General features: G+C 32.0%; 1 protein-coding gene across 1 annotated transcript; it reads left to right on the top strand.

The window, feature by feature from the left end:
• LOC118062649 (1-aminocyclopropane-1-carboxylate oxidase) lies at positions 1-2,440 on the top strand. The gene is made up of 3 exons (XM_035076484.2): positions 1-660; positions 1,435-1,795; positions 2,070-2,440. Exons 1-3 carry the CDS (start codon positions 122-124, stop codon positions 2,295-2,297), a joined length of 1,128 nt encoding a protein of 375 aa, XP_034932375.1. The 5' UTR covers positions 1-121; the 3' UTR covers positions 2,298-2,440.
• The last annotated feature ends 14,358 nt before the right edge of the window (positions 2,441-16,798 follow it).

Here is a 16,798-nt window from a genome sequence, read left to right as displayed (position 1 = left end):
GCTGCTTAAGACCTTTTTTTTTCCTACTCAAAAAAGAAAAAGGAGATTCGTACACTTAACAAGCTAGCAAACTTATAATCGGTCGTCTTAAGCAGTAGCAGCAAATACTGCGCCATATTTGATGGCTATTTCACCTGAATCCATGCCAGAAAATCCCATTGATTTCCGAGCCCCGCCGCCCTCTCCTATCGCCTCTGGCCGAAGATCATCCGTGACCAATGACGAAGTCCTAACTGAGTTTCTTGAGCACTCACTACGTGTTCCGGATTTGATTTTACCTGATAAGATATTTCCAAGACAGAAAATTGTCGAAACACCCCCAAGAATTGATTGTCAATCACTGATTTCTGGGGAAAGTGATTCAGTTCTGAGGATGTTGGATTCAATAGCAAGAATTGGGTGCTTTCAACTAGTTAACTTTGGAATTCCAAGTGAATTTATAAGGTTGGTGTCGGTCACAGCAGCCGGAATCTTTCAGCTGCCTCCCGAAAAGAAGGAGGCAGTCTCGAGGTCACTGGAGAGGCCATATGGATTCGAGGAAGTTCATGGTGATCATCAGGAGGCCGAGAGTGAAGTAACTGAAGAGTTTGTGTGGTGTAAAGATGAGAGTTTGAAGTTGGATATGGAGGGAATATGGCCAACTGGATATTCAAATTTCAGGTAATAACTACCCAACAACAACAGCAAAAAGTCCTTATATTTTCTTCTTCTTTGGCAGTGGCATTATTTGTTCTTGTGTGTGTCTGTTTGTGTGAATTTTTGTTGTTTTTTTGGGTTATCTCTCCAAGTTGTTCTAGTTTTGACAATCTTCTTCCTGTCTGTCAAACATAGAATAGATTATTAAGTTGTTGTAGTTTTGACCACAATCTTTCAGCGATCTAAATAGTATTTCTTGTTTCTCTTTATTTTTCTTACCACAGAAACAATAAGTCCATGAGTTCATCTGTAAATGGGAAATCTTTCAACTAGTGCTGCATTTGCCGTTATTGTTAAAAATGTTGGGCATGCTTCCATAATGTTGCATGGTTTCTGGTGAATACTAACTAATATCTGAATTTGGTAATTAACCTGCACATGAAAATTGTACTAACGATCTTGTTAATCCATATTCGTTCTTTTTTCTTCCTTTTATCTGGGGATTGTTTCGATGAATTCATGAAGGTTTTCTTGTTATACATAATACAATATCCAAAGACAAGCCTGTACGACTACTGGTCTCAGTGATCAGTGCCAGTTTTAGACAAGGTAAAAAGCAATGGATACAGAACATGGAGCGCAGAGCAGAGCTGCCACTGGGAAATATGTTTCATTGCATTTACTTCAGTTTTGCAGTATCTGTATCTATCTCTTCAACAGATTTTCAAATATGAATTCCAGTGTATTGCAAACTTACAATGAAGCTACATCTTATGCCCAAGTTCTCATAATTCGCAGCAAGAAAATGGAGACCCTTTCATCTGATATAGAGAAAGTGGCCAGGAAAATCCTCCAAATTCTCCATGAAAATTGTCCGAGGAAATCAATGAATGGAAATGATATGATGCAGAGGCAAGATCTCATAGGCTCAGTCTGTTGCCTATACAAGCATGGACGTAACTTTCTGGCTGATCAATGGGCTGGCTCCCTGGGATATGACGTGATGAGAATGCTAATAAGGGGAACTGACTACTCTCATGCCTTGTGCTTGCATATATGTGATGGTTCATCAGAATTTCATGTTTACTCCAAGAAAGGCTGGGTGTCTTTCTGCCCAGATAAAGACGCATTGATTGTCACAGTTGGAGATCGAGCACAGGTATTAGTTACTGTTTTTTAAATTGCTTAAAATAGTAGAATAATTGGACTAGCTTTTGCTCCTGTATGTCAATTTTTTTAACTTGAAGCGATTCATTATGAAGCCACGCATGCCCTCTTTACAACTGTGATAGTAATGATATGGCAAGTGTGGAAATTAACCTCAACATCATGAAAAACCAACCTTTAATATCAATTCCGGTTTCATTATGTTTCCTCCTCCTTTTGTTTAATGCTGGGATAGCTAAATCTAATCATATCTCTTCTCTTAACAGGTGTGGAGTGGCGGCCAGTACAAGCATGTTTTCGGATGGCCAATCTTTAAAGGTGAGGATCAGGACAGCATTTCAATGGCTTTTCTCTATTCTCCTCCAAGCAGCAACAGTAGCAGCTCCAAAACCAGCAAGGGGAAGAAGACTGTTTCGCTTGGCCAACAAGCTATTGTGGCTGTAATTTTGACTCTTGTATGCCATTTCTTAGTTTATTTTTACAAGGAGGTTTGATGCTATCAAAAAATGCTGATGGGCTCATCTATTCAGTTTTGGTTCGATAGGTATTGGGTTTGTGCTTCCCATTCATTTGGATTTTGGCTTTTTTTTTTTTTTTTTTTTTTAATGTACAACAGTATTTTATTAATTAATACCGATGAAAGTTACAGATATAACATTATTTTTTCATATAATAAATATAAGAAACAAGAGTTAAAACTAGCTTTCTGATACTGATAAAAAGGAAATGCTAATTCTTGTTTTTCTTATAAGAATAGAATATGTTAGATTGATTTTGGCAGTGAAAGTTTCCAGAAAACATTTTGTTTATTATCAACTAGATTTTGTCTTTAAATAGTATAGAAGTTGTTACAATCAAGCTATTTAAATTTACATCAGATTTAAATTTTGAATGTAATTCAAAGAAGATATAACATTATTTCATTGCACTCACTGTATTATTTATATCTTTTTCATTCTAATGGTAAAAAACAAGGGTTCATTCAAACACAAAACTTTTACATGGCATCAAAGCTCCTCCTATCCTGTTAATTTCTTTTTCTCTCTTTTCCTCCTCACATACCGTGATTACTAGCCCATCCAGCTCACACATTCTCCTCAACATCAATGAATCCCAAATTTTCACAATCAACACAGCTGCAGAAGCTCCTCTCAAACTCACGTCTTCTAGCTATCTCTCATGGAAAATCCAATTTGAAATGCTCTTCATTGGTTATGATCTTCTTGGATATATTGATGGATCCAAACCATGTCCACCCAAAACTCTAACTACAAATAATATTGTCACACCAGATGTTGCTTACAACATTTAGGTTTGCCAAGATCATTTAATCTTCAATGCTCTCATCAATTCTTTATCACCCACTATTATTTCATGCTTTACTCGAGCAAATACATCTCGTGAAGCATGGACAGTTCTAGCAAATACACATGCCATCTCGTGACCGTTAAGGCCTATCTTGTCCCGTAACAATATGAACTAAAAGTAGGCAATGACTTAGTGAAAATATCAGTAAGTTGATCGACAGAAAAAATATGAGCCACTCGAAGTAGATCAAATTGAACTTGATCTCTGATAAAGTGATAATCAACAGTGACATGTTTCATGCGAAAATAGAAGACAAGATTGGAACTTAATTGCGTTGCACCAACATTATCACAATATATATGCTTTTGTAGCAACAGAGCAATATTATGCTTTTGTGGACGAGCGTGCAACATTTGGTTGCTTCTTTGAGCTCCAAATGACAAGGTTGCGCCCTAGGTAAACCAAATAGGCACTAATTGAAGACTAATCATCTCTATTACCAGCCCAGTCCATATCAAACAAACCAAGAACCTTCTAAAAAATATCACCAAAGGTTATATACTTATCATTGATTTTCTTCACTCTGTCAAAGCTCGTGCAGATGAAATGGCTATCCTAGACGCACCAATGGACAAAGAAGATCTTATAGAGAAGATATTGGATGGACTAGGTGATGAATACAACGAGCTTGTTTGTGCTGTCTAAGCTCGTGACACATCAATAACCTTCGATGAACTCTATGAGAAACTCTTATCCTTTGAAGCCTCTCTCTCAACCAAATCTAAAATGTATATTCCTAGCCTTATTAATCCTACAAACATAACCAATACCATCAACACAAATTGGCGACAACACAAGACCAACACCAGTTGGTATCCCAATCACTTCTTTTCTACAAGTTCCATAAGTTGGCGTCCACATCCAACCAACACTGGCCACCCACCTATATCCATTAGTTCAGGTACTCCAAATCGCCACAACCACCCTCAACCCTGTTGTAATCCATTTTTGGGTCCTCACACAAAAAATAATAAAATACAAAAAAAAATAATAAAAAAATATTATCAAAAAATATAACAGTGAGAAAAGGATGCTAGAGCGCCCTAAAAATGATCAAAAATTGATGAGGATGTTCAAAAATATAAAAATTAAAATTTGATGGTATATCATTGACTGATGAGAGTGATGTTAACAAAGAAAATTCAATTTGAGGAAGAAAAGTCCAAAATCAAAAGTTTATGGACTCAATTAAATTTTATTAGAGGTTTAATTGAATTTATAGAGGTTTTAATTGCAAGAAAAATTAATTTTGGAGTTAATTTGGGCTTTAATTAGAAGAAATTAAAGTTTTGTGGTCAAATTATAATTTTTGGAAGTTAATTTGGTCAAATTAGGGGCTTAATTGCATAAATATTGAAGTTTTATGGCCAATTAGGGACTTAATTGAAGAAATTCGAGACCAATGATTAAATTGAAAAACACGTGCAAATTGAAGGCCTGATTTTGAATGACGCGTTTTGGCGCCAAAACCCATTTAAATGAAACGACGCGTTTTGGGTAAAACGGCGTCGTTTTATGCACTGTTCACAGAAGAGAGAGAGAGAAAGAGAGAGATAGAAGCTTGAAACGGTGCCGTTTTGAACGGCACCTGTGTCTTCTTCTTCCCATTTGGTTTTGGGCTGAGTTAGGCCCAGCCCACTTATATGGGCCGAGTCCGGCCCATTTCAAAAAAATTTAATTTTTTTTCCTTCAGAATTTTATAATTTTCCAGCACATTTTCTTTTATCAATTTTGCTTAATATCGGTCTGTATTTTACATCGTAAAAATATAAATCCAGTATTAAAATACCTGGTTTGCGGTAAAAACTTCCAAAAGTACAAAAAAATTGAAAAAAAAAATGTTTTTGTATGTACGGCTAAGTGTCTCAAAGCTAAAAAATCATATTGTATTTTTCATACACCAAAAAAACAGTGTTTTAGCATACATTTTGACTTTAATAACCAGTTTATTAAAGTCAAGAGAACATTGGCCAAAATTCCAAAAACAAATAAAAATTTTATTTTGTTTGGTTTTAATATCAGTGATTATGAATTTATACATAAAACGTATTCCCAATATTAAAAATACATTTTCTTTTGGCGATTTAGAATAATTAGGTTTTTACCCGATAAGATAAGGATCTCCTTACAGAGGAGGACTTTTTTTAAACCGTAAAATAGACCGACAATTAGAAACCACAACAAGACTTTATATCAGACAAAACAATACAGCTTACCTTAAGTAGGGCGTAGTTGGACTACTAACCAGTCTCCGTACCCCATCTCTGAGACCAGTTAGGGTTCCTAGTGACCAGAATAGTAAGTGGTGACTCCCATTCAAATTTTTCACTGATAAGAGACAAGAATTCCTTGTCTTTACATATTTTCCAGGAATATACCATTCCATGTTTTTCCTTGAGGGTGGAATATTGTCGTGACGCCGCACACGTGCAACACACCCTATTCTTATCAGGGATTTTACCAAATCTGTAGCATTCAAGGTCATACCGCCAAGCGTTGCCCATCCTTTCAGCTTGTACCAATTCACCTAACTTCTACAAGCGTTCTACCACTAAATAACGCCGCTGCATCTTAGCAACCACAAGCTCATTATATAGCTAATGCAACCACTAGTAAACCATCATGGCTATTGGATAGTACGCCTCCCATCATGTCACCACTGACTAAACATCCTATCTCTTTATATCCCATACAAAGGCTCAAATGATGGTACATGTTTATCCATATCTCATATTGGTTCTGTTTTTCTTCCCACAGCAACCACTACTTTTACCTTGGATAATGTTCTTTACATCCCAACCATAAAAAAAGAACTTCATTTATATTTCTCAATGTTGTGCTACTAATGATGCCTCTGTTAAATTATTTTCCTCTTCTTTTAATATGAAGGATCTTTGCACGGGAGCAATTCTTTTAAAAGGCATCACTAAGGATGGAGTGTACGAGTGGCCAGCTGCACAACCTAGATCTTCTCCAATTCTAGCCTTCACCAGATGGTTTCAAATAATATGTTATTTTTTACAAGATCAAAAGATTGATGTCTTATCCCAAGTGCAGGAATGTCGAAGTAATAAATAACACAGCAAAATCGAGGTCGAACCATAAGGAGGTTAACTTTATAAATTACAAATAATAATAATAATAAGTTAAAGATGACTTTGAAATGTAAGATTAATGTGAGGATTAAACAATGATAAAAATAAATGTTAAGGTTAGAGGATCCACTAATGGTATTTCAAATAAGTATAATATAAACTTTTTTTATTACTCAACTGGAAACCACACACAAAGAAGGTTTTAATCGAATGATTTGTTATTAATAGCTCATTATAAGTTTTTAACATGATCATATTAATTATCTTATTTTAGTAACATCATACTTTTAAATATTGTCAGGAATTCATGATGCTAACTTATGTTAACAACAAATCAAGTTCCTTTCATAGTACATGTATAGGTTATACCATATGGTTAGCTATGAAAGTGCCAATCATTTGTTGTACCAAGTGTTATACAACACAAATCTCGATTGACCATTTAACAAGCAAGGTATTAAGAGTTAATAATATAAAAAGATAAGACATGTTAATAATAAACCTTCTTGGATATAAACATTAAAGTCCATGTTGAGTTTATCTTATACCTATTCTAACACCATTAGTGTACCCTTTTCACCTTGACATAATTAACTTAGCTAAACATAATGAAGAAGAAAACATAAATAAACTAGATAAGAACATAGTTATGATGAAAAGCATAAACAAGAGATTAATGAAAGCAAAACTTAAACATTAAAAAAATACAAAGAAAGAAAGCAAGAATATGATCTTGATTTGAACACCGAGATGCCTAAATGCATGACAAATACCTCTTTTTATATATCAAAATTCAGAAATATTGATTTGATGATTAATTTTGAGTGGGTGGCCACCTCTTGACTTGGTAACAAACCTTAACTTCTTGTTTACAGAAAACATCATTGCTAACATTAGAATTTGAATAGATAGTTTTCATAAAATTTCTGGGAAATTGTCTTGCTTTCCAACAAAACAAGAATGAAGTCATTTGGACTTCTAGAACTCGAGATATGGGCTGAACACTAGACAGTTTCTAGGCTACAGGATAGATTCAGACTTCTCTTTTGATGCTAAGATTTGGACTTCTAAAAGGCAGAATTGAGTCTTGGACTCTCATAAATGTTTTAGGCCTATGTCTTAACTTTCTAACTATATAAACCAGACTGAAATCCAAGATCTGCAGCTCTAGATATGACCCAATAACTGAACAGTGTTTCAATTTGAATTGAATCAATATCTCTTTTCTAAGCTTAGTCTTTTATTTGTCCTTTCACTTTCAATAGTTAATCACATCAATCAATCCTTTGAATTATGAGATATGATTGCATTTAAATTGAGCATTTACCATAAATTAAAGCTATCTTATATTATCGGACTTGTTATCATAAAATAGAGTTAAAAAGTTATTGATACTTCAAGTGCAAAATGATGATATAAAAACTTGATAAAAATACATGTTTAAGTACTAATCAATTTTCGTTGATCATTTTACCAAATACATATGGTTTTACCCCTTTAAAAGAAAATATGAATTCAAAAAGTCTTTAAACATTACCAAACCATTATGGAAAATTATTTCTTTCATAAAATTATCACTTTCTATTCTTATAATGGAGAATATATGACACTCAAAGATTATCTTTCTCTCCATGAAATTTACCACTTAACCACTCCACCACATACACCTCAACAAAATGGCTACTATGAAAGAAGACATCATCATTTCGTTGAAACTAGCCTCACTTTACTCTCGCATGCTTCTCTTCTAATCACCTTCTAGCCTCAAGCATTTGCTATTGTTGTCTACCTAATTAACAGACTACCAACCACTACACTAAATTTCTCCTCTACCTATGAATTAATTTTCCATAAAAGTCTTAATTACTTTAAACTCAAAGTTTTTGGATATTTATGTTACCCTTGGCTTTGCGTCTATGTATCTCACAAACTTAGTCAATTGATTTATATCGTATTTCTTGGGTGCTCTTTATCTCAAAGTGCTTATCTCTATCTTAACCCTTCAACATTAAAAATCTATGTTTCTCACCATGTTTAATTTGTTGAAACATTTTTCCCATACACCTCTCTACATAACACTCTCACCCGTCCCACTTTCACTACCTTAAACACTTGGATTCCACATATCCTTATTATTTATATTTCCACATCATCCCAACAAACAGACTACACTCCATTTACAGTTAGCTCTTAGGAATTGCCTCTGCCCAAGACCATATCCTAACCAATCATTTCATCATCACAATAGGAAGCTCTTGAAAACCATCCATCACCTAATCCTTCCCATCAAACCACCGAACAAAAAAACACAATTCCACCTCCCACCCAATATAGCATGACTACCCGAGCCAAAAACAATATCACCAAATCACATCCTCAAAACCACTTCCCAAACTACTGCACCTACATTCGTCATCCATATCATAATCTCTCAAAGACCTTAATTAGTATCAAGCTATATCTAAAGAGTATGATGCACTTGTTCATAATGGAACTTGGGAACTAGTTCCCCTTAATGGCATTTTTAATCTGGTTGGTTGTAAGTGAATTTACTATATTAAAAGACATTTTGATGGTTCCATTGACAGGTTCAAAGCTCATCTTATAGCCAAAGGCTTTTATCAACGATCGAGTATAGATTATCATGAAATCTTCAGTCTTGTTGTTAAGCCTACCACAATGAAACTTGTGCTTACTATTGTAGTAAGTAATGGCTAGTCTCTCTGCCAATTGGACATCAACAATGCCTTTCTTCAAGACAAGCTTTCTAAAGATGTCTTTATGGCTTAACCATCAGGCTTTGTAGACTTTAATCATCCCACATATGTCTATAAGCTTTATAAATCCATCTATGGCCTCAAGTAGGCTCTTGGGGCTTGGTATCATGAATTGCGTTAGTTTTTACTAGATTCTGGTTTCAGGAATTCACACTCAAATAACTCTCTCTTTGTTCTTGACAATAGCCGTCATATCTTGTATCTTCTAGTGTATGTTGATGACATTATCTTAACTAGTAACAATGATGCTTTTGTTTCACAGTTTGTTGAATGTCTTGCTCAACAGTTCTCTCTAAAAGAATTTGGTTCTCTTCTTTATTTTTTTGGAGTTGAAGTTGTCCCACATTGTCTTGGCATCTTACTCTCACAAAAAAGATACATTCAAGACTTACTCAAATGGGACAATATGAAATATGCAAAACCTGTTCTCATTCCCTTATCAACAAGCTTTGCAGCAATCTCTTTAACATCAAGCACACCCCTATTATATCCCACTCCATATCATGCAATAGTTGCTAACTTGCAATACCTCTCTTGAACTCAACTAGACATCTCTTTTGCAGTCAGTAGAATAGCCCAAATTATGCACAAGCCAACCAACGAGCACTAGGTTCTTGTTAAGCGTATTCTACGCTACTTGTGTGGTACATTAGATAAAGGCCTACTACCCTATCGTGATTCTCTTCTCGCTCTTCATGGCTTCTCTAATTCGCTTTATGCCTTTTCAGATGCAAACTAAGCTGGTAATAGAGATGATTATTCTTTAACCAATACCTATTTGGTTTACCTAGGGCACAACCTTGTCTCTTGGAGCTGAAAGAAGCAATCAATTATTGCACGCTCGTCCATATAGCAGAATATCGCTCTATTACTACCATTGTTGTTAAACTTCGCTGGGTTTGCTCTCTCCTTTTAGAACTTGGAATTGGCTTACCAAATTCTCTAGTTAGATATTGTGATAATGTTGGTGCAAAACAATTAAGTTCCAATCCTATCTTTTATTCTTGTATAAAACATGTCGTTGTTGATTATCACTTTATCAAAGATCAAGTTCAATTTGATTTACTTCGAATGGCTCATGTTTCTTTTGCCGATATTCTCAATAAGTCATTGCCTACTTTTCAGTTCCTGCAGTTACAATACAAGATAGACCTCTTTACTTACAACCCATCTTGAGGGGCCATATAGAAGTTTTTACGATCAAGCTATTTAAATTTACATCATATTTGAATTTTGAATGTAATTCAGTAAAGATAGGCTAGCTTGATCCTTGTTGAGATATAGGAGTTAGTTCTTATATTTTATTGGACTCACTGTATTATTTATATCTCTTTCATTCTAATGGTAAAAGATAAGGGTTCATTCAAACACAAAACTTCTATAAATAGACATTACAAGTCTTAAAGTTAATGCAACTCTTACAAAAAGATAGCACTAATTATAATTTTCAGAAAGTGTAACTAACAAAACATGACTAAAACTATAAATGATTCCATCAAGATAGCATTATAGTTGTTTGACTACTAAAGAATACCTCAGCACCAGATTCCCTCCTAAAAAGTATCCATGTTTATGGTTTCTTATTATTGAAATGCAACTGTAAATTTAATTCCTAACATACTCTCTTTTAAACTGAAAGTCTTTAGACACCAATTTACATATTTATTTTAGAACTTTTTGTGGAATATATCCTAAGTAAACTTCTTAGTCTCTTCTTATTTAGCTTTTGTATAGATAAAATCATAATTGATTGTTTCTTAGTTGACCATGAAATTGTTGTTAATCCCATTATAAATACAAAACCAAAAGTGCTTTTCATTTCATCTACATCTCCTGCATGATCATTATTTGTAAATCCATACATTGTCATTGATGACTCATTTGAATATAAAACTCCATAATCAATCATTCTCTTCAAATAACAAGATATTATTTTTGCTGCACCAAGATGAAGCCTTGTTGGATGCTCTACATATCTATTTATGATACTCAACAACATGTATAATATCTAGACTTATTGTAGTTAGATACATTAGGCTTTCTACAATCTATTTGTAAAGAGTGGCCTTCATCTTTTTTCCTTCAACATCTTTATACAACTTCAATCCTAGTTCAATTGGAGTGATGACAGAGTTGCAGTCCTTCATCTAAAATTTATCTAGTATTTCTTATGCATACCTCTTTTGAGTAATGAAAGTTCCTCTTGATGACTACTTTACTTCAATGCCAAAAAAGTGATGCATATATCCCATATTGTCATCTCACACTCCGTCTTCATTAAACTTTTAAATTGTATAACCATTGTTTCATCATTTCCTATGAAAATAAGATCATTTATATAAAAATAAACTAGTAGCATCTTCCATCTTCTTTAGTCTTTATGAATAATGCATGTTCATAAATATATTTATGATAGCCTTCCCTTTTGAAGTATGACTCTATTCGACTATACCAAGCTTTAGGTGCGTGTTTTAATCCATATAATGTTTTTCTCAATTTTTAAACTTTATCTTCATTCCTTTTTTATACAAAACTAGAAGGCTACTTAATGTACATATAATCTTATAAATCTCCGTGCAAAAAGGATGATTTTACATCAATATGAAATGGACCATGAATGTTGTGCTGCAATTGAAAGAACTAATTGGATGGTATCTTGTTTAACAATTGGAGCAAATACTTCTTTATAATCAACTCTCAATTCTTGATTGTATCTCTTTGCCACCAAACAAGTCTTATATTTCTCTATAATACAAACTTCATTCCCCTTTGTCTTGTAAATCCATTTTACATTAATTACTTTATTCCTTTTAGGAAGTCTTGTTGATTCCCATGTTTGGTTCCTTTCTATAGCTTGAGTTTCTTATGACATTTTCCTATACCATTTTGTTTTTTTGATTGTGTCTTTAAAGGTGATAGGGTCATTGTTAGCAAGTAAAATATAGTATGTAGTTGTTTTTTCATTAGATAATTCACTTTCACTAATATAATCTATCATCCAAGTTGGTTTTTTCTTTATACATGATTCTTTTTATCTTTCAAATTCTATTGATGTATGTTCATTAAAGGAATCTTAAGTTGTAGTCTGATGATCAATTTAAACAATTTTTTTTTCTTTAACAAAGTTAACAGACAAGTTGTATGATTGTTGCCCTGATTTATTTGTATCCCATCTTCATTTCTTCTTCTCATAAAAAACTACATCTTTATTGATGCAAGTTTGTTAAAAAATTGGATCATACAATTTGTAAGCTTTAGAAGTCATTTACACCAAAAAAGATACATTTCACATTATTACCATCAAGTTTCTATTGATTTTGATCTAGCATATAAAATCCTAAAATGATTGATTGTAGGCCTTTGACCACTCCTCTTCGGAATTCATATTCTTCACTGCAAATACTTCAGGCTATAATGTTTTTGTTATTTTTCCACTAGCGTGCTTCGTACCATATTTAAAATGGTACAAATCTTTATTTCTAATACATAATTTTGTTTTTGTGTATATGATGTTGTGAGATGTTTTTGAGTTCAATGTCTATTGTAAAAACCTCCAAGTTCTTTTAAAGTATATTCTATTACCTAATCACTGTGAAGGGTTTGAATCCTAAAGCATTTTTCTTCTCCATTAAAGCTTTAAACTTCTTAAATGCTTTCAATGCTTTTAATTTTCTCTTATAGAAATTGCACTCAATTTTTCTAATTGAAGTCATTTATGAACATAATGAAGCATATATTTTTTTTCCCATTAGAAATTAGATGACTATAACTATGTATATTGTAATGGATCAACTTGTAGTGGCTTGTATGCTCTTTTTTTTTTTTTTTTTTGTAGGAATGAATCTCAATGCTTGATTGTCTATAACATAATCTTCACAAATTGTATCTAAGCATGTGATTTGAGAGAGCTGAACTACTATCTGCTTATCATGAAAAGTTTTTAACCATTTGAAATTCAGGTGTCCATATCATGCATACCACAACCAAGTTTCATTTTATTTAGCTGAGTAATATGAATTTTGTGAGCTTTGAATGTTTAGAGGAAACATTCTATTTATAGTCATTTAAGCCATTGTGATTAACCCTTTCTTCTAAACTTGGATGTAATAGGCTTCATCCTTTATGATGATTGAATAACTTTTTTTATGGAACTATCTAAGGCATAAAAGATTGCCTTTCAACTATGGAATATAGAAGACACTGATAATGATGTGCGATTGATTATTTTTAGCTTGAATTCTAATGTTTCCTTTTCCCCTTAAAGTTACTCTTGAGTCATCTCTAAGTTTCATAGTTGATCTATATGAGTAATCTAACTGTGAGAACATTGATGTATTCTTATACATATGGTTGCTACAACATGTTTTCAGATGCCATAGGTTTGAGGTTGTTTCTTCTATTTCCTAACATACCATCAGTAATGTAGCCTCATCTTCATTTTTTGTTTTTGGTTATACAAATGTTACCTTTTCAATCTTATTTCTTTCGAAGTTAGTGTAGCATTCAAATTTATTGTGACCATATTGATCATATCAAAAACACTTAATTTTAGATTTATAAAACTTCTTTGCCTAGAACTTGTCAATGTATCCTTTTTATTTTTCTTTTGGATCATAGGCTTCATCTATGCTTCCTCTTTCCCCATCTTTAGTGTTACCTCTTCTTCTTCCTCTTTCTTGTTGTAACTTGTAATGTATGCTCTTCTTCTATAGTTTCTTATTGTTAAAGTTTTTGCTTATGAATATGCAATGAATTGTATAGCTCATCAATTGAAAAGGAATCAATGTCGTTAGACTCTTCAATTGAACAAAAAATATAGTTAAACTTTATTCTCATTGGTCATAGAATTTTCTCTACCATAATAACATCTTTAATTCTATCTCCATAAAGTTTCATTTTACTAGTTATAGCTAGTGTTTTAAAGAAATAATCATCTATTGATTTTCCTGGCTTCATCTGAAGAGTTTCAACCTCTTTGTAAAGAGCTTAAAGATGTTATCATTTCACTCTAGTTGTCCCTTGATATTTTTTGTTCATGGAGTCTCATATCTACTTAGAGATATTTTTTTGAAGAATAGTCTCAAAGCATAAGCATAAAATGCTCTATAGCTTGAAACAAGTAGCTTTTTTTTGCTTTAAGGTCCTTTAGTTTTTATTCATCATGAATTCTTTTTTGTGTTGTATTGATTGATATTTATCTTTCAGGATATACTTTATAAGATGCTAATACTTTTTAGATCTTAGAAATTTTGCCATCAACAAACTCCAATGGTCATAATGACCATCGAAACATGAAATTACATGTTGTACAAAGTTATCAGATACCATTGGTGATTTCTGCTGCAATTTTAAAGTGGTTTTTCCCCCCCCCCCACTTTTCTCTTGTGTTTTACTCTCTTAATAAGTTTCCTCTCATTTTTCACTCCCTTCAAAAGTTTAGGCTTTAATACCAAATGTTAATTCTTATTTTTTGACAAGAATATAATCTGTTAAATTAAATTTGACAGTGAAGGTATCCATAAACCTTGTGTCTATTATTAATTGAAATTCATTTAATTGAAATTCATCTTTAAATGAATAGTACAAGTCTTGGAGTTAACATAACTTTAATAAATAAATAGGACCACAAACTCATAACTAATAAACTCTCTTATTAGATATAATTTTCTTAAAAAAATGCAACCAACAAAACAACTCCCTTATGACTAGAATAACTAAAGATGATTCCATTAAAATAGCATTATAGGTGGTTCACCAGATTTTCTCTTAAAGAATATCCAAACTTATGATTCTTTATTATTGCAATGCAATTGTCATTTTTATTCGTAATAGGAATACTCTCCAAGATTGAATTGTCTTTGCAAACATAATGCATTCACAAATAAGATGGCATTGATGAATATCTTTTCCAACCTTTATCAAAATTTTCAAAACATCTATAAACAAGCACCATACTTTAATTTAATGAAAACCAACCCTAATAAATGGAGAAACTAAACAAAGATCTACATCTAGATAGTCCATATTTGAATTTATAATAATAAAAAAAACTAAGATTTAGATTTTTAAAGATCTAGATCACTTTTATTAAGAAAAAAACACATCAAGATCTAGAAATATAGATTCAGATTTGATAAAAGGAAAAATAAGGATAAGGGAAAGGAAGGAAGAAAAAGAAGAAAAAAGTAACAAGAAAGATGAAGGTTTTGGGTCTAGCCATTAAATAGTCAATGACAACCCTAAGAAAGGAAGAAAAAAAATAAGAGGCAAGAGTTTTAGTTTGCAGAGAGAGGCTAAAACGACCTATTTGATTTTGGGATGAGGGATTCCTAGAGCCTTTTTTTTTTTTTTTTTTTTTGCATTTTGAAGCGCTTTTGAAAAATTTTAAAAATTTTATTTTTTTATTTGCTTTAAATTAAATTTGTTTGGTGTTTTCCGATCATTACAAAAAAAATTTCGATGTATTTTTAAGAGAAAACACTTTGAAAAATAACCACTACTAAATTCCAAACGAGCTTTTATTTTCAAGTTTGGGTTTGGATTAAAGCCTTATTGTTTTTAGGTTTTAAATTTTTAATTATATGTAAATTTGAGTTTTTTTTAAATTAGGTTTGGATTTGTATTTACCTATTCTACGTCCAAGGTAATATGAATTCTTTCAGTTTAATGTTAAAATATAAAAAAGTTCAATTATCAAATAATTAATTAAATTTATCTAAGTATCATATCTTTTTTTTTTCTTTGTATTTTTAAGCTTTCTCTATTTTTTTTAAATCATGATGTGATATAATTACCTATTTTTCAATTAAATAACTAATAATATCCACATATGATAGCATGTCAAATCGTCATATATCAGGTTGAGGAATTCTTGTTACATGGAAAATAAACAATTAACATATACTAAAAGGCTTTGGCATACTATAGTAGTGAAAAGTGAAATGCCAAGCCTTTTCACTTTAATCTTTAATATTTTTATTTTTTTTAATTTTATTATCTAATATTAGGTTTGTTAAATATTGAAGTTCATAATTTATTTTTATTTGTTTTTTATGATATTATTCTAGTTTTATAACTCAGGTCACGAGTTTTACGAGTTAGTTGTGTTGACTTGAGCAATTTTTTAAATTGATTTTAATCTCAAATTCATCATTCAACAATGGGTTGATTGATATTTGAGTTTCATAATTATTTTTTTGATTTACTTTCTATAGAGTTATCATAGTTTTATAATTCAGGTCACAAGATTTGCAGGTTAGCTAGGTTGACTTGAGTTTTTTTTTGTTTTTTTTTTTATTTTTTTTCAAAGTTAATCCTTTAACATTATGTTGATTTTGAATTGAAATTTATAATTTGTTTTTATTGAGTTATCACAGTCTCCTGACTTAGGGTTTGGTAGGTTAACCCAGAGTAATTAGGGTTATTTCTTTAATCTTTTTTTTTTATTTTGTTTTTCAATTTTATTTTTTAACATTAGGTTGATTGGGAATTAGGTTTCATAATTTGTTTTAGTTTGCTTTCCATAAAGTTATTATAATCTTATGACATGAGCCACGAGTTTAGTTAGTTGACTTAGGTGGTTTTTTATGTCATTGTTAACAAATTTTTTTTTTTAATGTTATCCTTCAATATTGGGTTGATTGTAAATTGAGTTTTATGATTTACTTTGATTTTCTATGAGATTACCCCGATATCATGATTTATGTTTGATAAGTTAATCTTAGTTGACTCCATTCAAATTTTTAATTGAATTTT

This window comes from Populus alba, chromosome 1, assembly GCF_005239225.2.
Source record: "Populus alba chromosome 1, ASM523922v2, whole genome shotgun sequence".
NCBI classification, from domain to species: domain Eukaryota; kingdom Viridiplantae; phylum Streptophyta; class Magnoliopsida; order Malpighiales; family Salicaceae; genus Populus; species Populus alba.
This window is presented reverse-complemented; position numbering and strand designations above follow the sequence as displayed.

Bases quoted from the DNA above. Each gene is read 5' to 3' on its own strand.
- LOC118062649 (XM_035076484.2), top strand. From the start codon at position 122: ATGGCTATTTCACCTGAATCCATGCCAGAAAATCCCATTGATTTCCGA. The intron at 661-1,434 runs GTAATAACTACC...CATAATTCGCAG, and splicing joins ACTGGATATTCAAATTTCAG to CAAGAAAATGGAGACCCTTT. The intron at 1,796-2,069 runs GTATTAGTTACT...TTCTCTTAACAG, and splicing joins CAGTTGGAGATCGAGCACAG to GTGTGGAGTGGCGGCCAGTA.